Source organism: Berghia stephanieae, chromosome 2, assembly GCF_034508935.2.
Source record: "Berghia stephanieae isolate SIO BIC M18660-M18661 chromosome 2, UCSD_Bste_1.3, whole genome shotgun sequence".
Taxonomy (NCBI): Eukaryota; Metazoa; Mollusca; class Gastropoda; order Nudibranchia; family Aeolidiidae; genus Berghia; species Berghia stephanieae.
In genome coordinates this window covers 24,232,218-24,256,511 of record NC_088361.1, presented here as the reverse complement: position 1 = coordinate 24,256,511, position 24,294 = coordinate 24,232,218, and the positions used below count along the sequence as shown (strand labels likewise).

The 24,294-nt window shown below is 35.5% G+C and overlaps 1 protein-coding gene and 1 long non-coding RNA gene across 2 annotated transcripts in view; both read right to left on the bottom strand.

The window, feature by feature from the left end:
• Window positions 1–6,941: 6,941 nt before the first annotated feature.
• On the bottom strand, window positions 6,942–10,645 carry LOC144964540 (G-protein coupled receptor dmsr-1-like). The gene has a single exon (XM_078898958.1). The coding sequence runs from the start codon at window positions 10,524–10,526 to the stop codon at window positions 9,057–9,059; it is 1,470 nt and encodes a 489-aa protein (XP_078755084.1). The 5' UTR covers window positions 10,527–10,645; the 3' UTR covers window positions 6,942–9,056.
• A 36-nt stretch (window positions 10,646–10,681) lies between these two features.
• Window positions 10,682–24,294, bottom strand: part of LOC144966749 (uncharacterized) — a 182,212-nt gene continuing 168,599 nt past the window's right edge. The window contains exon 5 of the long non-coding RNA XR_013644264.1: window positions 10,682–10,988. This is a non-coding gene — a long non-coding RNA (uncharacterized LOC144966749). The remainder of the gene's footprint in view (window positions 10,989–24,294) is intronic.

Genomic DNA, 24,294 nt, shown 5'->3' with positions numbered 1-24,294 from the left:
AAGCGAGTGTCATACCACTAGACCACATAGCCGCACATTGTAAATATCTAGTATGGCTAATCAAGCCCGATGAACCGACAACGTCATTTTGTATTTTAAGAGATGTTGAATTTACATCACTGTTCGACGTTGCTTGCGAAAGGCATTTGAGGATGTGTCAAAACTGAGGAACTCTTGGGAAAAAAACATACACATGAATAATATTTTGGACTGAAAACTCGTCCTAAAAATATCGATCGATTAAAATGACCCTCATGTTGTCAAAATCTCTCAAACCTGTGATGATTTGGAAGTCTTCAATGATGATTGAGAGTTTTTGAAAAGATGAATGAATGTCATATTAATCGAAAATATTTCTAGTTTTAATACAGAAGTGATGTAAATTCTAAGAGCCTGATCTAGTGGAGACTATCCGAAATCACTCTCAGACACAGGCATATGTTTCTCGATAAAATATATAAACATAAACATTATAACATTTATAAAGCTGATTATTATGATTTCACCATGTCCAAGCAAGCAATCTGGAACTATTAGGTACCTCTTTTTTTAGTCGCACTCTTAGAATGCCCGTCAATCAAAGTATAGCCAGATACTGATATACAACTGAATCGAGTGAGGTAATAAGTGAAAGTGTTTTGCCCAAGGAAACAACGATAATTGTGGTAATTGGTTTTGACGTATCTAAGGTACAAAAAAGCAGTGGAGATTATTTTTTTTCTGACTCTTTTGTCCACATAAAGTGATTAGGCAGCTGTGTATAATTGATCTAGCAGGAAGTACCTCGCGATAGACTTGCGCTTTATCCATGGTTAGCAAGCAATTGATATTGTTGGTTGAACGCTACAGAAATCAGGATAAACGCCTACTCCATAATTTGTGACAGGCAATACTTTGAGCTTTAGCTGACGACACACGACTTAGAAGAGAAACATTGATTGCTATGTTATAGAGTGATTCTATAACAAGAATACTTAATAATAATAAGCACTCGAAGTAACACACACCCATTGTTCACGGCAAGCGTCCATAGAGATAGAGAAGCCATATTCATTCATTCTTCAATAATTATATTGTAGGAGCTAATATTTTGTGGAGGTGTCGTTTAATACAGCGATTTCTTTTTCTTTTTCATCATTCAAAGATGATCATTGGATTTTTTTTTAAATCATATATTCAGTGAGTCAAAAGGGGAAGTAATTGTTTTCTTTACTTGTGTGTTGTGAAAGTTAAGGTTTTCAAGGCCACCTGCAAATATTAGTGTCATATTCTAAAAAAATAACAAGTTTTCAAAAGTTTGGTCAGACAACATGTCCTTCAAATTTGATAGATTAAAATGACCCATATCTTGTCAAAAACTCTCAAACCAGAGACTGAGACATCAGTCCCAAGTTTGAGAATTTTTTGACAAGCTGAGGGTTATATTAATAGATCGATGGTTGAAGAAACTCGTGTTGTTTTTCAGAGTACGGCAGTGTAGTGTTTCCCATTTCATTGAATCACCGTGTATTATATCGATATCAGTAAAATACAATAAAAGTAAATATCGAGTTGGACAAGGTTAATCTTAAAACGTCGTCGGTTTCACGTTTTAATTGTTTGACTATTTAACATTTATTGGGGTTTTAAAACGAATTGAAGGGGTTGGTTGTTCCATACAACAATCATAACGTCTGCTCTTTTACTGAAACGGAAGATTTATCAACTGATTCATTAATTTGACTTACTAGATCACTGGAAAAAAAAAAAAACAACTGTTGTCGGTCCCTTCTGTCAATCGGCCAAACTGGACCTGTACACGGAATAGAACTAACTCTTTCAGTTATAAAGAAACGAAAATATAACAAGCTTTCTAATATTATTATAATTCCGTTAACTATTCATCAGGTAACACTGATTTAAAGTTGGCAATACCTCTGTTCAACATTCCACGCATTCAATCTGTCTTTACAAGTTTAATGAGTGTTATACGATTATATGTCAATCAGTAACTTTTTATCTCTTTTCTCTACCCTCAATCATATAATATCATAAATAAACTGTCGCTTCTGGGGATATTTTTCATATAATTGTACCTAAATGGTGGCATATATCCTGCTGCTTTTTATACATTTGTTTTTAAAGAATCAATAGAAGAAGGGACTTAGCCCGAAACGTCCGTCATTGTTAATTTTATTATCTAAAAAAAGGAAATGTTGACCAACCGTCTCAAAACGGTATTATGTTGTGATGAACCTAAATTCTAAAAAAAAAAAAAACAATTTTAAGCTGACCGTATGAGATATTTTTTTAAAAAGTAGTCCTTCAAAGAGAGAGCTATTAGGCCCACGGAGCTAGATTTTATCCCGGTTTCTATAGCATGAAACGGACAATTAGTAGCGATTGCTTGCTACTCTTTGGATATGCTAGTCTATCGATCGCAAAGCATTTTATGCCAGTTCTAAAAGACCCAGCTCCCCAACCACTGCTAGGTGGACAAGAAAACCAGAAGAAAATCTCGACTGCACCGGGAATCGATCTGTCTCTTTACCAATTGAGCTATAGGGACCCTCACTGAATGAGATGTGAGTTATAATTAAATGAGGAAAGTAGGTAATTATTTTTTTAATCTTTAAAAGACATAGATTTCCTTATGTTGGCCTTTTTTATAAATTTTAAACTCAATTGTGTACACCGAGTCCATTCCTACATAATCCCAAAATGACGCTCAGAGTTACAGTCTTCGCTTCGTACCCGAAAGGTACCGAATTCGATCACTCGTTGCTGCGCTGTGTGGCCTTGAGCAAGTCACCTCGCTCTAGATCAATCTGCGGCGCTGCACTGCGGCTGACGCCTGGGACTATTTCAGCTTCCCTTGGAATAGACCCTAGAGACAAATTTCCCCATGGGATGAATACAGGGAATTTTATTTATTGATTATTTATATATATATATATATATATATATATATATATATATATATATATATATATATATATATGACAGAACTAAAGCCATAGAGTACCCATATATTATACTAAGCTGCTAGAAGCTGTGGACTTTAAAGAGTAATAAACAAAAGTGAATATAACAACCTCAAGAAAAGAACAAAATACCAAACACGGCATTAGATCTGTTGTTTTAGTAATGTATTTATGTTTTCATTGGGGGTTTTTGTTGTTGTTGTTGGCTGAAGAAGGATTTTGAGCACGAAAAGTTCCGTATTTGGTATTTTGTTCTTTTTTAAAACGGTTAAGTTCATTTTTGGTTTATTACTCATTGAAAATTGCAGTTTTTCGTTTTGTGTTGTTTTGAGTCATACTTTTTATTTCTGTACACTCTTGCCAGAATAGCAATGGCATTTGAAAAAAAAAAATACAAGATATAAGTAGAAACAGGCACAAAAATAACGAATTACAAAATTTTTCAATCTAAAAATGAGTACGAGCTTTTTAATTAATTGTACGCGTTTTGTCTTCCACAACTTTAGTATTATCCAAATTTTAATCGTTTTTGACTCACAGGGAAAAACCATTTAGTACTGGCACATTGGGGTGCTTCCTTTATTATTATTTGATACAAACAATTTCAACAACTCGATCAGATCAGTCTCGTCAAACAAAATGCTATGCTGTTGTTGACATTCGCTTTTATTTATCATGTAGGTACTTATGGGTCACATTTTTTCACATTCATAAATGTTGGATTTAAACAAAAATAAAGTTTAGAATTAAAATCAATTTATAATTAACATAATATTATGACATTGGGTAGGTCGCCCCAAATCCGTAGGCGTTTTCTATACCTCAAATTCTAACAGCTCTAACTGTAGATTGGTTTAACAAAAACTCTTCACTGATTTAGAAATCCATTACTTGACGTATTTTGATTGTCTTGATGTAAATACACGTGAGGTGTTATCGGTTAACCTAGCTATAAAAACAAAAATAGATGACCTCGCCCCAAAAACGTACGCAAAAATACGGTACCCCAAACCCGGGCACAGTTTGCTCCAAATTAATAATAATGTTATAGTCATAAAGCATAATATACTTTCAAAATAAAGTTTATATGACAATGATGTGGTAGAATCTCAGCTTCAGTTTATGCAAAAAAACAAATGATGTGCACTTTTCGGGTTTCCCCTTTATCAAACGATAGACAGATTACCATAACACAAAAATGAATGATAGTAATTGGTTATTGACAAGTATTGAAACGGTGTTACTATTGTTTTTGGAATCACATTTAGTGGATATGCGCTGTATAAATGCTGACATTTTTATGATCTTTTGGATACTTGAATTAACAGTACATATTTGGGGAGAGGCATGTACGGTTTGGGGGCATGAGGTAAAGTGGCATGCCCCAAATCCGTACGAGAGAGAAAAATACGCTTAAAAAGCTTTTTATATATTTTTTGTTAACGAAACACTTATGTAATGACAAATTTAACATCTCTGCTTATCACTAAAATCAAAATTGTACACGAGTGATACAGGGAAATATTATCACACAATAGGTTTATTATTGTGATGCAAATTAAAATATTGTGTGACAAACCGTGGTAGACTGCTTCGTTTCAACTTGGAACAGGAACCAAATTCCTACATGATCGGTTAGCTTCATTTATGACAATATTTCGAATTGCAGTTTATAATAACTGGCATGAATGTCGATTTTTATATGAAGTTTAAGACCTTTTGATTATAAAAAAAATCAATTCGCGGTGAAAAAGAGCGTTATGTAAACAGACGAAAAGGTTTTATGTGACACACTCTGAAGCGTATGGACTTGGAGCGACCTACCCTACCCAATGTGTACATATTTGCAGGTCTGATAACCCAAATTATTACAGTCTCATTGTTGTGTTGGAAATACTCTCAAACCAAAGCTAAACATTGTCCTTTACAACAATGTTAACTCAAGCCCATAATTGCGTTTTGTTATCAGACCTGCAAATATTTTCACGTCGGACAAACCCGATCGCCAACAATCACACAATATTCAATTATTTTCCATGTACATATTTGCAGGTCTGATAATGGAACACACTTATGGGCTTGATTTAACATTGTTGTAATGGACAATACTTTGTATTGGTTTGAGAGCATTTTCATTACTGTAATGAGACCATTACAATTTGGGTTATCAGACCTACATCGTTCTCAACCTTCGAAGTTTAGATATATATGATTCTCAAGGAAAAAAGCATTTTTCTGTCAAAACAGTTGGAGGCTTGCTTTTTAATAATAATATTATGGTACAAAATACAACGTACACGAACTTCAAAGTCAAGATAATACATTAATACACAATACAGCCGTACAATGTCAAATCACTTTTTTAGAGCCAGAAAATATTTATCCCATACATATCGATCAATGAAAACGACCCTTCCCCGTAAAACTCGGGGCCTTTTAAGTCTCAGGTTTAAGAATTAGGGGTCATTTTAATCGATCGATACGTAAACTAATGGGTTTTTTTCTGGCCAAAATTTTAAAATGTATTTTGTCTCCATACGGCAGAATAGTTATTATTAAATACATCGACCACTTAAATGGATCAATGACAGACTAAGGTGGTGACATATTGCTTCTGTGTTAATAATAATAATAATAATAATAATAATAATAATAATCATATTTTTTTAAAAACAACTGATATTGGTTACAATGAAAAATCACAAGGAGCATTATGTATATTACAATGGATTTTCCTGTTAGTCACGCAAGCGAACTGATTTATATAAGTTATCATCCAAACCAATCAGTTGTAGTATCATGAGTCGGGAGAAAGTGTATTTCTTCCGTACAATTACAAAATGGCATTTAGAATTTTTTGCCAGAAAGTTTTACTTCATTTTTGTAAAAGTAAAATAAGTCCAAACTTGTCAACAAGTCTTGATCATGCAATTTCAAAGTAATTTCATATTAAAGACGGAAGTCAAGGAGGAGTTATTTAATGCTTTTTGACATGTTCTAGTTTATTTCAATTTTATAAATTAAACGGTTTCTTTGGCCACAATGAAGAAAAAAGTTACCCTTCCCCCCCCCCCCAACACACACACACACACACACACACACACACACACACATCAACTACACTGCAAGGGGAAAGTTTGTCTTAATTGGCAGAGCATCAGATTGGTATATAAATGATCTCCAGATTTAATTCCGAGATAAATATTATTTTATACGCACACTGCTGTATAACTATTTCATACACACTTGTTCAGGTCTTTATTTTATAACTATCGGTAGACAGAGATTTAATATAGTCTGGCAGAAAATACTTTGCGTTAGACCAGGATCAGATTAAATTTTTAATAGCCATCAGCTGTTCTGGACTATTTCACGCTGCGTAAAGTAGGATAACATTCCATCCCCACGGAACTTAAGTCTCTCAAATAATGTATAATGCAGTTAACCTTTAGATCTTATTTCAACCTCGATTTAGACACGGCTTTATTCGCAAAGGGCTTCAGCAATAGATTACGCTATATCTTGTGTTATTTTTTAAAATTTGGTAGTTTGCTTATTAATCTGATTATACCATTAGGATGTCTACTGATAAAGTAAGGTTATCTACTGGTTTGGCTTAGGCGAGTACATAATGTCGTGATTTTATCCTCAATGACAAATATTTTCATGTAGATTACAACATCAAATATACAGTCATAATGTAAAAGTTTGTCTCAAGAGATGCTCGTCAATCGCTCTACACTGGCGCCATGTTTTCCATTCATTTCTGTCAACTAATGAAAATGCAATCTTTTTTTTTTTCAAAATAAGCCCTCTGATTGATTAGACAAATACGAAAGTAGGAAATAGCGTCAGCGATCAAAGGATTTCTGAAGGTATATCAAGATGCCTTCATATATCCTGTGCAATACTTCTTTAACATAGATCAAGTATCAAACCTCCAACCCCCCCCCCCAAACTGCTCTCTCTCTCTCTCTCTCTCTCTCTCTCTTTCTTTCTTTCTCTCTCTCTCTCTCTCTCTCTCTCTCTCTCTCTCTCTCTCTCTCTCTCTCTCTCTCTCTCTCTATTAAGGGCCCAACCTGTTTCAATTCTTTTCATTCTCAATTGTCAACCTTCCGATCTTTATCTCTTTTGGTGAGAAATGTAAGCCTTTCGCGTTCTCATAATCACATTAAGTCAGAATAACATCCAGAAATTAATTATTACATATTGCGTGATTGGTATGCGTGATTGAAGTATGGAGGGGTGATGACCTCAAAATATGTAGGGTAACACATACTCGATCAGTTCAGAGGCCCCAATAATAATATTACTAATAATGAATAACAGAATGGTATGTTATTGTAGAACACGTATGATCTATCATTAATGAAATAAACACATATATTTACATAAAATGGATAACGGTTATTAGAGATGTCAACACGATGTAGAGTGGTGATCCTTTCCTGTCATGTAGCCTTGATACCGAGATTATTGAGGTTACACAAATTGGGATTGGTTTTTTTTGGGTGTGATCCAGATAAAATCTCGTGGCAAACACAGTCGATTGTCATCCCGGAGGTAAATATCAACTAACATGTTTGAGAAGGGACCAACATACTTTGATAAGTACTAGGAATAATTAAGTCACATAAAGGTACTTATCATACGTTCTCTGTCAAAATAGATAACAATATTCACTTCTTTATGATTATTACAATTATTGGGGAATAACAAGCTGGGATTAATTGCAAACGTCTTGTTGTTGTATGTCTGTCTTGGGACTTGAGTTTTATTCAAGGATCTGATCATTACGCTGGATCTGCCAATACCCTTGTGGTAGTGCGCTGGGTCAGGTGGCATTGGCATATGTTTTAGGTGTTGATATCTGGGAACAATTTATAGTAGTTTTGTGCATTTGAGCCGTGCACCACGCGGGAATATGTGCTCATAATAACCCACATAATGATATTTTAATAATGTCACATAACTTGCGAAATTTCCAACAATATAATGATAAGATGTTTTCGGTTTAAGTTGTAGGGTTTTAAAATATATAGTTTGATTAATAAAATTTCATATTCATATTTCATATAAGAAATATCCAAAGTCTTTAATTTAAGAATAAGTGAGATAATCTTCTGGTATAACATAAAAGCAGAATATAAATCCATTTCATTAAGGTTGTAATAAATGTCATGGTTATGTGCTCCTTTTATCGGAATTCGAATGTGGTCGTGTCCAAAAAGTTATGACCTTTTTAGTTGGCGGTACATGCCTGACAGTTATTGCTTTATACAAGGGCATGCCATTCTGTTACCAGAATCCAATTGAGGGTGTGTTATGCTGAAAGTTTTGATTGTATGCAAGGGCATCCTGTAACCAGTATCAATTTGGGAGGGTTTTCATTGACAGATATGGCTGTAAAGATAGAACGAAGATGACGTCACTTAAGATTTGTTATTGTATTTTGCTACGTTTGTGAGTGATTCTCACTAAACTGTATTAAACAGACTATAAATGTTTAAGGTTCTACACAGTTTGGGTGTTGGTCCGTTTTCCGGATGGCAATGTTGTGAGCTTCTTAGCAAAGCGCATACTATCTATATAAGGGAAAGTCTTTCTATAACCAGCATTTGTCTTGCAGTATTTGTCTGAAATTGTTTTGTTATTCCATTCCATTCCATTCTGTTTCCAGTTTCTGATTGAAGGTTAGTTTCTGGATGTGTACAAGATCATGTCACCTTGTTACCAACATCTGTTGATGGTCGCCCTGGCTGCTTTGATACTGTGTAAAGTCGAATGGCTTTAGCACTAGTAGTATTCAATTGCCAGTGTTTTTCCCGATGCATTATGATTTTTACGAGATCATTTGACTGGGATATACAGCTGTTGATTATTTTTGAATTGATAGTTATGAGTAAATACCGATATGAGAAACAAATCAGTAAATGCTTCCATAAAAGGTACATCCTCTTTCATCCTCGTTTATATTCATAAAAGAATTAGTAACACTTTTTTATATGTTACATTATAGAGTTTGATAGCTACGTTTTCTTTGTTCAAAACACATGATCAAACTTGAATTGTGAGATTTTTGAATAGTCACTTTTATACAAATGTTTGATCTGGGCTATATTTGTGTGTTACTTCATTACCGCCATCTTTCAGAGCTGGGCATTGGGATTCAGTATCAATGCATTGTTCATTCTTGATCTGTGTAACTTGCTCCTTGGGTAACGCAGTTTCATTTAAAGGTAATTCTTCAACTTTTTCTTTGAATATTGGGATTTTGTTACCATTTGGTTTGTGGACATCATCATTGCGTTTGTTATTATTTGTTTTGTTCCTTTTTTCTTTGATCTCAATAGCATTCCTGTAGTTGTTACTCTTAACAAGCCTCAGTTTCATCCACTTTGGTTTGTTTTTCATTGTGCAACAGAAAATTTCGCAGAATGTGTTCCTGAATTGAGTGCTCATGGTGCAGTAGAGAACGAAATTTACCGAGTTATTGGTCAACGCCATGATGTCAAGAAGATCTCCAAGTCTGTTGTAGACGATTTCTGTAAAGCAATTAATGAAAATATTCATTAGAGTTAGAATCCCTTGTGGTAACTCAGTCAAAGTGAACAAAACGACTACAGCCAAAAGCATTCCTGTTGTACGATTGTGTTCTCCATGCTTGTCCGATTCAGCCTTCCTGCCTTGTGACTTGAGTTTCAGTCGTTTCCTGTATGCTTTGTGCATTGCGTGAACCAGAAGCAAGGTGAGAGCGGTTAACATTCCACAAGGAACCAATTTGATGAGGATAGCTTGGATCCAGTAGTTTACTTGGGTGATCATATTCTCTAAAGACGATCCACCACGGACGTGTGGATAGTAATACAATTTACGGATTTCAACTGTTCGGAGTCCCGTTGAGTTGGAAGCATCCGGATCATTGGTCGTGACGTTTTTGACGTTTTCAAACGTCTTGAATGTATTGACCGTGTAGTTTGGAATACATATCAGAATTGTTAGGACGATGACGGTGATAACTACTTTCCGAGCTCTTTGTTGGCTACAATAAAAAGCCCCCTGGGTTGGTTTACAAATGTATATGTAACGAAATATAGCCAAAGCGATGGTTAGCCATATAGCAATGGTATGACAGACGATGCTAAAACTGGCGTGAAAGAGAAGCAAACAAATCCAGGGAAATTCGGGTGAGCTGAACGGAATGTTAACGCTTTGTTGCTTCATGATGTAGAAATGGGTAGCAAACGGAAGATAGCTTAGCATTGTGAGAAGATCAAACACGGCAAGCCAAAGAAGAATTGTATTTGTACTAGAAGCCATATTTTTCCTTGTCAACACAATGATGTTAGCGGAGTTGGACAACACACCAAATAAACAGACAGCTACAGCCACGTATCCATGAACACGGCCGTAACTAGTGTAGAAATTGTGAAGCCCTTCATAGGTTTCGTTACTCACTATACCGGGAATTCCCGCTGGGCATAGAGATGCCTGGACGGTATCAGTGCTTGTAGGTGTAGTGCCGGTCAATAGGGGAAAAAATGTAGTCTCCGTGGTCTCCATCCTTGGTCTTTTTAAGTTTCCTGCCCTGTTTTTATCTATTGAAGATTCATCTCAATTTGGAGTTTCTAGAGAGAGAGAGAGAGAGAGAGAGAGAGAGAGAGGGAGAGAGAGAGAGAGAGAGAGAGAGAGAGAGAGGGGGGGGGGGCTGAGTAGAATTTGAAAGTCCCTCGCTCTTGTAAGTTGTCATTAACAAATTTTAACATTTATGTTCATTTCTTCAAAACCATATTTGCAATGATGCGTGATATCCGTTCCGTTTCCTTTCAGATTGAATATATAGTTCCAGACACAAGTTGTAGGATTTAACTATGTAATAGAGTTTACAAAACAACTCAGAATAATGAGTCGTTATTGGATATTTGTGAATAACACACGTGACCAAAGATATGAATGACGCTTCAAGATGACATCAGTCGTCAGTGTTGATATTTTATTGTCCTCTTGTGTCAGTCTTTGTTTATTCTGAAATAAAGAAAGAGAATATATAAATGATAAAAAACTATGAGAAATAGGATTCAATGGTCTGGTGTCGCGTCCGCCCAGCAAAGAGCAGCTTAGTTCTAAACAAAGAAAATCGGCACTTTTTAATCTTCATGCTGGCTAGAACTTTTTCACATGTCATGTGATCAGAATGTATAAAAGTCAAAAAATGATCAGATTTATAATGCTTTTATCCTCTGAATACACTTTTATGCTCGTTGGAGAAGTATTTCATAAGGGCATTCGCCATTAATCCGATAGTTTAGAACCTGTTACTAAGTTACGATGCGTCATTTCGAGGGAAGTGACGTCACGACTGTTCATCAAATGCATTGACAAGAGTCCGCACGGCATCGGTCGCTCAGCTCGTGACGTGTTCTTCCTTGTTATATGAATCCAGTTATATCGAGCGCCTTCACTCGTCGGATAGGTGACAACTGTAGCAAATCGCGCAGGTCTTATTTTCTTTTTAGATTCATATAGCCACTCGGCACGGGTGTGTATGGGAACCAAAATATTGGGAGTGATGAATTCAATTCTAAGAGTGCCCCCAAAAAAAGAGGCCAAACAGGCAAAGTATACAGTCGTAAATATAAAAAAAGGTTTGATGATGTTTGCTGAATAAATAGAAGGGGGAAATTAATGCAGGATTGTGAAATTTACGTTTCATGGTGCAAGATTTAAAATGCACAATATAAACTCTATAAATGTGCACATTTTTTAATATTTGATTCTGTTGCTCGCATAATATGCCAGGACTCTTGCTTATGATACGACCAGTAAATCATTCTTATAATCACCATCACCATCATCATCATCATCATCATCATCATCATCATCATCATCATCATCATCATCATCATCATCCTCTTCCTCCTTTTCTTCACCATCATCATCTTCATCATCATCACCACCATCACCACCACCAACACCATCACAAACACCATCACCGCCACCACATCCACCATAATAATTATCACTTGCATTTATAGCTCATTGTTTCACTTCGACATGCCATTGAACAATCTAACGTTTCAAATGCCTTTGAGCAAGACGATTTGCAAGAGAAAAAACCCATCCTGTAATGCACTGCGTGGAATCAGCGCTATTTCAATTGGAACTCCCAAGGGACCAATAACCCTCTCTGCTCGCTACCTGCGTGAGGTCATTGGAGTTCAACTGGTATTAGGCAGTGCCGTGTCCAATGGGGGCAATTATGGATATTTATGGTCTTATAATATGTCTGTATAGCGGGAAAACAATAACAGACTCTTTCACTTCATTACTTTGATTTGAAAAATCAGTTGTCTTTCTAAACATCAGTGAAAATTTGACATTCTTGTGGTTAATAGTTTTCTTTGAATATCACAAATTGGTGATCTAATTTTAAGTGCTTGTAAATTATGGTGCACTTAAATAAAAAATTTGTTATTCAAAACTCAGCGGCAGTATCTCAAGAATTTTAATAAATATCAAAAGTACACATATGCATCTATGTTCCTGTGCAATATTATTATATTGGCAGTTGATTTTCTTGATTTATTCATGGTTTAGTAAGTTCTGTATATTGTTTTTACCAATTCCGTTCCTCTCAAACAGTTGTGTTGATCATAACAGTAAACTGATATGATTTATGTCTTTATGTGGTAAAATAACTCATAAAGATAATATTTTATTGTCCAGTAAAGACTAAAAACCAATATTGTGTATGATGTCAATATCTCAATTTACTATCAATCTGCCTATAAAGTATGACTTCTTTACAAGAAAAAAATCAATCACCCAACAAGGTTACTGGACATGCTACAAATATTGCAGTAACAATCATCAATTACAACTAACACTAACCACTGGTACTGTTAAATTAGATGATTTGCTCAAACAGACGGACATAGTATGTGGACAAAAGAGGATTCAAAATTATGAGGGCATATAGTTTATTCCAAGTAGTAACCTTTTTCTCTTTATTGACCAACTACATTCAAAACGAACACACTGTCCATACAGGTTATATAGAATCATCACCTTTCCTTCAAGAATACACATTTAGTCATTGTCTTTTAAAGTCATCTGATATACCATTGAACTCCAGTCAGTCAAATTTAGAGATAAAACAACTGAATAACAATCAGAGTCAAATCAGTACAACACCACAGACATACCACAGAAAGGTCATCTAATTTATGGGATATCACTGCCATATATATCTGGACGCTTCAGTCTATAAAAAGTTAACATATTCACTTGTGCACAAAAGGAGAACTTGAACTTACATTATATTACTTATTCAACATGCAAGAATACCCTAAACATTGACACCTATATGACACTATAAAGTCAGCATTTCCTGAGACAACCACACAAAAGCAGTACCGTATACATCTTCAAACTATAATGCCTAACAGTCATAAAAAAAAAAAAATTTGACTTGCATCGTAAGGGATTTAAGTATTGAAAAAAATTATCAAGTCATTAAAAAGTTGGCTTTCAAATGTGCCCAAAACTCATAATATTTAAACCAGTTAAATGCTTAAAAAATAATATTAGTATTATTTTCGTCTAAAGGTTTATATTTTATTCCTAAACTGATATTTGGACATAATTCATGGCATGGAATACTATGGGAGAGAAATAAGGATCTCACCAAGTCATGCCAAATATGAAATTTACAATAAAAATTTCATATCTTTTAAGGTTTTACTGCCCGGACAACAAACCTTGGCATGTGTCAAGATCATCAATTTTACTTTATAATGATGCTTATTTCAAACATTTTCTGCCGCTGGGAATTAAATTATTGATATGCAAATTACAACAAATTAATTTCATTGATAGCTCAAAAACCACTAAATTGACACCTCTCTTATGAGCAGTCTTAAGAGGATACATTATTATCAACCATGGCATATGATGAAAGAAACCCTTGCTTTGCTTGTGGTGAGGGAACAATTTTCATATTTGTGTTAGCAACTGAGCAATACCATGAAATATTGCAACAATTAATTACCATCAGCGGCATCACAGATTCCCCTGACCGCTATCTGTTCCACCCTTCCAAGGTTCCACCCATGGGCTGACTCCACTAATGGGGTCAGGTTGACCTAGCACTGAAATACCACTCAGAGGGGGAAATGCCACGCAGTGAATGATCATAATTACCATCTTTATCTTAGGTATTATCCTAATGATCGCTAAATTTATTCCCACCATCCTAAATGCCCAGGGATTCACATTGAAAGCCTTACTGATGTCCAATTTTTGTTTTGAAATATTAAAAAAAGATTTAATTGCCCATATTATTGTCATTTGAAATGAGAAGTGTCTACGTTTGTGATGTATTTATTTGTTAATTATTATTGCCATGTTCTCTATAAGTGGCGTAATAATAATGATGATGATGATGACGATTAAGATTATGATAATGGCAATAATAATAATAATAATAATAATAATAATAATAATAATAATAATAATAATAATAATAATAATAATAATAATAATAATATTAATAATAATAATAATAATAATAATAATAATAATAATAATAATAATAATAATAATAATAATAATAATAATCACAGCCTCATCATCATCATCATCATCATCATCATCATCATCATCATCATCATCATCATCATCATCATCACCGCTAACATCATCATCACAGCCATCACCATTAGCGCCATCATCAATATCATCATCATCATCATCATCATCATCATCATCATCATCATCATCATCATCATCATTAATTTTTATTAATTTTCTCTTACCCATTTCTTAGTTAAATCACCATGATTCAGATGAATGTTTTTAAACTTCTATAATTTTCTTGTCATAAATTCTGACAGTTTGTTCAACCCAGGAAGGTCAATAACTGAGATACGATCCCAGCCTTACTACTGCTCTCGTCAATAGAACCAACACAGAAAACTATGTGTAAATCTAAACGTTTATAAAATGATCGAGAAAATCTTGTGGTCAATAGTCACCCATATGGCGGTATAAAAACAAAAATAATGATCAAAGAGAAGTCGATTTCATTCACGTTATTGTTTATTAACAACAAACTATGTTTGTTCGAGCACATGTGCTGAAGGTGTGTCACAAAATCCATGTTTTGATTTGTCAAAAATCTACTGGTTAATTGTTAATACGGATAAATACAGAATTGTACTTAGTTGATTTTTCAAATACAATGAGCGACCCATGAATTGCATCGGTCTTAGTTTCCATCGAGTGTGAGGTTGATTAATGTGATGCGCATAAAGGTTACTTCTATTTATTTAATTATTTGATAACTAGTAAAGAACCCTCAATATTTGCGGGTAAATTAAAGCTTGATACACACAGGCAATTTTTTATTTCAATTAACATATTATTGTTGAAGTAAAGAAAGATCTAGACGAATTTTTTGTGCCACCAACGATCAAAATCGGTCCAGTAATAAAGTCCGTAGGTGAGCGCATAATAATCTATCAACCTTTCTCGTGCGGTGATGTGCTCATGTGGTATGACACTCTCTTTCGGATCGGAAGGTCCTGGGTTCGAGCCTCGCTCGGCGCATAGTTGAGTCCTTGGAAAAAGGCTCTATACTCACATTCTCTCACCGCACTCAGGTGTAAATGAATACCTGGCCGTTAACAGTTTTGTCTTTGTCGGAAAAAATTGTAATATCGCTTAACAGGCGCCATGTTTCGTTCTATAAGTCATGTGTTGCTGTTGGCCAGGGTGCCTTTCTTAAAGCGCTTTGAGCACGTTAAGTGGATATTGCTCTATATAAAAACTCAATATTTTTCTCCACTGTAGGTTCAAATTGAAAAAAAACCCGTTAAAAACATGAAGTGGGCTTTGACATGGACATATCACAAAACTAAAAGGTTTATCACGTACATGCACTTATCTTATTTGATTATAGATACTATTGTGGAAATTATGTCAGACCGAGAGACGAAGCAGTTGAGCCATTAACAGTCAGAATTCGTCCAAAATTGAAGTCTGTAGGTGAGTGCAAAAAGGTCAGTTTTGTTTGTTTGTTTGGGATTTTTTCAGAACGGATCTCTTTTTATTTCGTTTCGTTAGATTTTTTTGCTTGTCCTCTTTGCCTGCTCTATTTCATCGGCCGGCGGAGAAGAAATAAATGAATGATAGAACTCGACTTGGAAATTGTCAGTGACACACAGAGAAAGGAAAGCTGGCTATAATTAATTATGGATGAGAAGTTTAGGAAAGCCCATCGCTGCAGTCACTTCATCTCCCAAAAATGGCACTGTGGGATCTATTCCATTACAAGATGTCATGTCTTTTTAATTCTATTGCCATATATTATTCACTGGTTGCATTTCAAACGTTTCACAGCCCCATTGATTAATATCATGTTACCGTGGAAGAACGACAAAGAGGGGTGCGTGGGACACTCGCTTAATATTGGTTTTGTATTACAAGAAAAAGAGAAAAAAATTTAATGAAAAATAAAAGAAATATGATTTTAAAAAATAACAACAAACAAAACACACTGTAATGTAATTAGAATTAGAATGAATGAACATGACGTCACTCGGCTCTTTGTTTTTGTTTTTAGACCACCAGTTGGATTATATGTTCTCATTAATTTATTTTTACTATAGACCATAAAAGCTAAAGGTTACAGATAGTTTTATACATTGGTAAGCTTGATTTAACAGACAGAAGTGATGAGTACTTGACTTAAACCATACTTCAATAGTGGGAGGTCCCAGTAGCTCAGTTGAAAAAAAAATTAAAAATTGAGGTTTCTATAGCGCAATATCCACTAAATGTGCTCAAAGCGCTTTACAAGGGGTCCCTGGTCAAAAGCAACATTTAACATATAGGACGGGACATGCTGCCTGTTAGGAGATATTACAATTTTTCGGACAAAGACAAAGCTGTTAACGGCCAGGTACTCATTTTACACCTGAGTACGGTGAGAGAATGTGAGTAAAGAGCATATTCCAAGAATTCAACTATGCGCCGAGCGCAAGGCTCGAACCCAGAACCTTCCTATCCGAAAACGAGTGTCATACCACAAGACCACATAGCCGCAGAGTTGGTAGAGCAATCGCTTCAAACGGGAAAGAAACTGAGATCATTTCCGGGTGAAGTCGTGATGATTTCTGACCCCTCTGTCTTCCCATCAGTCCTACCCAAAGCGTTGCAAGCAATTGCTATTCTCCGTTTCACGAAAGTGAAACTGGGATAAACTCCGGCTCTGTGAACCTAATGGTTCTGAAGGACTATTTATCCCCTTATCATACTGACGAGAGAGAGAGAGAGAGAGAGTCCCCGATTTTGTGACCTGGGCTGATGAGAGGATCGTGGGTTAGAAACTCTCGGGATTAGGAGTCTGATTTTCCGAGATATGCAAATAACATTATAAGAGGGTTGGGATTTGGGAATACCTTGGGATATGACTAGAAACTACTAAAGATGTCTCCTCTTGCTCTATTCCATGTCCTCACAACATAGCATTATGCTACAGCATGGACTTGTACCAAAAATTGCACTGCACTATTAGAATCTATCTTCATCAAAATCAGCTTCAACATCATAATGATGATGATAATGATGATGTTAACATTGATAATAATGATAATGATGATGATGATGATGATCATGATGATGACGATAATAATAATAATAATAATAATAATAATAATAATAATAATAATAATAATAATAATAATAATAATAATATATTAATAATAATAATAATAATAATAATAATAATAATAATAATAATAATAATAATAATAATATTAATAATAATAATAATCCTCCATATCATTTTTTTTCCAAACAACGGGAATCGTATCCAATTCTCAATGATATATCATTTAACATTTCCCTCAAATGTACTTCTGTCTCGTATCAAAATTCAAAAACTATGACTGTTAACATAACAAACGTATCACATATTCCTCTTTAATCATTATAAATTTCCATTGCATTTATTTTTTATTTTTAAACAATTGAGCTTTTATTTAGAGCAATATCCACTAAACCTGCTCAAAGCGCTTTACAAAGGGTCCCTGCTAGCAGCAACACATAACAGGTTGAACGATATTACAATTTTATTTCGACATATATACAACGCTGTTTACGGCCAGGTTCTCATTTTACACCTGAGTACGGTGAAAGATTGTGAGTAAAGAGCCTCTTCCAAGGACTCAACTATGCGCCACAGAGTGGGGTTCGAACCCAGGACCTTACGATCCGAAGGCGAGTGTTATATCACAAGACCACATAGGTTTTGAAAGAGGAGAATCACTATAATATTATATTACTCCGCCAGTTTATCTCAATATTTGATAAATGAAACAGTGTGAAACGCACAGTGGAAATACATTTTATAAATGTTCGACAAATTATCATCAAAAGACAATATCGATTATATTCCTCCCTCTCAGAAAACTTCAAACTCCTAAACAGAGAATCTGTCTAATAAAAGCCTTCATCTTATATAAATTTATTTCTTCTATTTTCCTTTTATAAAGTTTCATTTAGTATCATTACTATTCGTCCTTGTGATATGCCAGTGTTCGACAAATGGATGATGCCAAGTCTGCAAAGATAGATCATCATCAAGCCCTACTGCAACCTCCTCGTGGTGTCGAACGGTAACAGGTCAAGCTGGCCAACTGCAGAGGGCGACAAGAATAGGCAATGGCAAACCATTCTTGTAACTTTGCCGAGTTAACTGCATGAATAAGTCCAAAAAGTTAAACGGTGACAGCGTAAAGGGGAGCATGTTTTCACGGAAGACTGCTGCCTCGCTCGGTTGGGAGCGTGATGTTCGTCAGGTCACACCGAACCGTCAGCCAGTTACTAGGCGAAATAAATTTAACAAATGTGACAAAACCAAAATTGGGACATGGAATGTCAGGACCTGTGCCCAAAAAGGAAAACTAAACAACATTCTAAAAGAAATGAAACGGCTCCAAATAAATATTCTTGGCCTGGCAGAGATGAGATGGAAAGAGCAGGGAACCATGTCAAAACAAGAAAACAACACGACATATAAGATCATATGGAGTGGTGGAACCTCTTTCCAAAAAGGAGTAGGGATGATCTTAGACCAACAATCAACCAAATTTTACAAAGGGCACGTAGCAATCTCAGACAGAGTTTTGTTGGTTAAGCTAAGAGGACCTGTAGTTGACACCAATATTATTCAAGTTTATGCACCAACAGAAGAGGCGACAGATGCAGATATGACAGAGTTTTACCATTCACTAGACAAAGTAAAACGAATGTGTAAATCACAAGAAGTCCTTATGGTAATGGGGGACCTAAATGCTAAGATTGGCAGAGGCAGAGATGGTGACATAATCGGACCACATGGACTCGGAGACAGAAATGAACGAGGAAACATCTGGGCAGATTGGTGTAGAACAAATAAATTAATGATTTCAAACACCTGGTTTCAACAACACCCAAGAAGAACCTGGACATGGCAATCACCAGGGGACAGAGCAAGGAACCAGATAGACTTTATAGCAGTATCATCAAGATTCAGAAATGGCATATTAAATTGCAAAACCTACCCAGGCGCCGATGTAGACAGTGACCATGTCCCAGTTGTTTGTACAGTAAGGATAAAGTTTAAAGCTATTCAGAGAACAGCTGGTAGAATAAAGAGGGATTACAGGTTATGCAAAGACAATGGCATACAAACAAAAATGAGAGAAGAATTTGAAAATGCACTCATGATACAAAGCCAAAGTGAACCTGATAATGAAAAATGTGAAAAACAATTTGATATATTCCAAAAGTGTGTCAAAGCAACTGCAGAAAAGCATTTACCAATAGCTCAAATAAACAGCAAAAAGGAATGGATGACAAATGAAATTCTAAACCTATTTGAAGAAAGACGAAAATGCAACAGAGGGTCTGCAGAATACCAAACATTGAACAACCACATTAAATCCAAATGCATCGAGGCACACGAGAACTATCTAGACTGGAAATGCTGCGAAATCGAAAGAGAATACAAACCCAACCCCCAACAAGCTCACCAAAGAATAAAAGAACTATCAGGGAAAAGGAAAAGCAAAGCAGCAGGAAGTTGTATCCAAAACAAACAAGGGGAACTGCTATTTGAAGAACAACATATAGAAAGCCGATGGGTAGAATACATAGGCGAACTGTACAATGATCCAAATAGAAATGAACCACCATTGAAATTCAAAGAACCATTAAGCGGACCAAACATCACCAAAAGTGAAATTGAACATGCCATGGAACGAATGAGGGATGGTAAAGCAACATGCCCTGATGAAATATCTGTAGAGGTATTAAAAAGCCTAGGAGATCTAGCAATTGATGAACTTCACATATTATTCAACAATATATACAACACTGGGAAAATTCCAGAAGGTCTCTGTAACTCTATTTTCATAGCAATACCAAAGAAAGCAGGTGCAGTCAGATGCGAAAATTTTAGAACTATAGGTTTAATAAGCCACATCAACAAAATACTGTTGCGTATAATTATCAACAGGCTAAGGAATAAGATTAACCCCGAAATCGCAGAAGAACAATATGGATTCCAACCTGACAGAGGGACAAGGAACGCAATATACCTCCTCCGTGTTTTAAGTGAAAGAGCTATACAGGTTCAGACCCCACTATACCTCTGTTTTGTCGACTACAAAAAAGCTTTTGATAGAGTACGCCACGAAGAAATACTAAAACAACTGCACTCCATTGGCGCTGATGAGAAAGACCTCAGACTCATGCAAACATTATACTACACCCAGCAGGCATCTATCAAAATCGGAAACTCTACAGGAAATTCCATTCCTATTAAGAAAGGAGTCCGTCAAGGGTGTGTTACCTCACCAGATCTGTTTAATCTATACCAAGAAACAATCATGAGGGGCATAACTAATATGGAGGGAATAAAAGTAGGAGGTCACAACATAAATAATATAAGATACGCAGACGATACGGTACTCATTGCAACATCAGAAATCCAACTTCAAAAGATTGTTGACAAAGTGGTAGTAGATAGTGAAGCCAAGGGAATGGAAGTGAATATCACCAAAACGGAATGCATGGTAATACAGAAAACCCCCGAAAACAACAACACCTGCAATATAACGATTCACGGCGAGCAACTTACCAACGTAGAAAGTTTTAAATACCTAGGTTCAATAGTGACAACAGATGGAAGATGTAACCGAGACATACGAGCAAGAATAACTCAAGCCAAACAGGCCTTCATGGACCTGGGAAACATTTTGAAAAACAAACAGATGTCGTTCGGGATTAGATTCCGAGTCTTGAAGTGCTACGTGTGGCCAATCTTGTTATACGGATGCGAAAGCTGGACTACAAATGCAGAAACACAAAAGAACATTGAAGCTTTTGAAATGTGGTGCTTGAGAAGGATGCAGAGAATATCGTATACTGCACACAAAACGAACGAAGAAGTGCTAAAACAAACATACCAACAAAGGAAACTAATGCCCTTAATAGCGGATCGACAACTATCCTTTTTCGGACACATAGTAAGGAAAGATAAAAATGAATACCTGGCAAGTTGTGGAAAAATACCTGGTAAACGCGCCCGGGGGAGACAAAGAAAAACACTCATAGGCCAACTGAAGGGCTTCACCAACCTAACAATCCAAGAGCTGTATGAAAAAGCAAGAGACAGGGAGTAATGGAGAGAGATAATTCATGCAGTATCCGAAGCCTGGACCAGGCATGGAACCTAGAGGAGGAGGATATGCCAGTACACCTCATACACTGCTCTGTATAGGTAAATTACTCACAATACCTGACATCAGGATGTAACGTATCAACACACAACATTGTGGGTAACCTTGAACGTTTGTAGTTTGTATGACTGATATGATTTAGTGAGAACTAATCATTTAAACGGCTGAGAGACGTTAATTTCGTTCTTTCTATAGAAGTACTACACGGCTCTGATGCTGGTAAAACCGAAATGTAATGCTGGATCTTTGCTGAATTTTAAAACTTTTTCATGTTAATAGTAACAATTGCAACTGGCCGTTTAAAACGATTTACACAGTGATTTCGATTTTAGATGCTGAAAGATGAATTTATAGTAAAAACAGGTCTGAAAATGTGTGTATGAAACAGTGCAAGACAATGCAAGAAAGAAAAATACAAGAACCCTCCCACCAAATAGCTATCTTCCTCGACTGAGGATCGAACACCAGACCGCCTGATTATCGGTCAGAAATGCTTTTTCTTTCTTGCTTTGTCTGGCACTGTTTCATACACACTTTTTTCAGATCTTTATCTTACACCAGTGCCTGCTCCCTAATGTCTCAATTTACAACAATTTAGCAGGTTCAAAATAAGTCTAATATTATGGGTAAAATAATATGATTTAAGACCAGCTGGGGGCCATAATAAGAGACGACTAACCTGAGGGTATAATGTGTATATGATATTTTAACGAGCATCTTTTAAAAAGAAAAGATGAGATCGAAAATTTAATTTCGGATAGGATATAACTACCTTACGATGACAAAACATCTTTTAGAATTTTGGCCTTAAAACTTCATATACCGATGTTTTCTATCGTTTTATATAACTCTTTACTTCTTAAAAGACTTGGATCTCCGAGGCTCCAAAGAAGTCTCAAGTATCATACTTCTTGAATAGTTTTAGAGTTATCTTATTCTATCGATATGTGAAGTATATATTTTCTTGCCAACATTTTAAAATAGAGATGTTTTTTGCCGTGCTCTGAAAAAAAAACATTGAAAAATTTAGCCATACTCTATAACTAGTCCTTGAAATATCGATCGATTAAAATGACCCTCATTTTGTCCAAAAAAAAATCTCAATCCTTTCTTTCAGTCTCAGGTTTGATAGATTTTGGCAAGACGAGGTTCATTTTAATCGATCGATATTTGAAGCTCCAGTTTTTTTTTGCCAATTTTTCAAGAGTGGAGCAGTTTTGTAACAGTACGCGAGATGAAATCTTTATTAAGATATGTTGTCTTTATAGGAAGTGATAAGTTTATGGTTGATGAAGTCGCTGGTGTTTGGTTCCTCCTAATACTGTCTGTTGACAAAGACAATCTAATCCTTTTAGGGAGAGCGACAACCCTGTCGGAGGGTATTCTAATTTAAGCAGGTATTATAGAGGAGAGAGAGAAAGCCAGGATTTAATAACAATATCTTCATTACTATGTGTGGAATCGTCTTTTAATAATCGTCTTGTGTGTGTATTAGTTAGTGTTTGTGTGTTTACGCCTAAATGTGTGTGTGTGCGTGTGTGTGTGTGTGTGTGTGTGTCTGAAACGAATAGGTGAACTAACGTCTCAAAGCGGTAAGATGTCTTGATAAGTCTGATGCTAAGAAGTGATTTTAAGGTTACATATGACCATTTATGGAAGCAATCCTTCAGATCCATTAGGTCTATGGAGCCGGAGTTTATCTCTTTTTCTGTAGCGTGAAATGAACAATAGCAATTACTTGTAAATCTTATCATAGAATGCTAGTCTATCGCAACGTACTTTCAATCAGGTAAGCTAGCTGCCCAATTATTGCTGGGTGACAGGGCGGGTGTCAGAAAAAAAAAACAATCTGGACTGCACCCTGAAACGCAAAGACCCTTTGCCTTTGAAGCGAATGCTATACCACCTGAGCTATCGAGAACTCTACAATTATATGAGATAGGTAAAATATATGTGAGATTTAACCCTCTCCTCACCATCCATAGGAAAATCGTTACATTCGTTACGATACAACCAACAATTTTATTATTCTTATATCCCTTGAACATCACAACTAATAAAGAAAATACTTTTGTTATAGCGATACAAATTAGACACTGGACAATATCATGTATGGAATATACTTGTTCCTTTTCTGTTTGAGTAGAAAAAAAATATATTTGTGTATTGGGCTGGTGTGAAGTTTCGGGGAAAATTCTGAAAATGGCTGGTAAAGAGAGAGCTAAGTTATGTTCACTTTAGAAACTATGCACGGTCCTTCACAAAATATACACACTTAACCCTAATGTCATAATAATTTGACTAAACATCTAACTTTCAGCATCTTAATTGTGTCAACAAAATACTGTTTAGAGGCGAAAAGGTTATTCATATAAATATATGGGTGGGTGGGTGGGGGGGGGGTAGAAGTATAAAACAAAAACCATGAAATAATAGTGTTCAACTTTAAAATTAAACGGTAAATATATAAATGAATAAAATAAAATTAAATTAACTTTGAAAAGCGCACACATACACGCATATATATATATATAATATATATA

What these genes read in the sequence shown, in the direction of transcription:
- LOC144964540 (XM_078898958.1), bottom strand. Translation starts at nt 10,526, where the DNA reads ATGGAGACCACGGAGACTACATTTTTTCCCCTATTGACCGGCACTACA.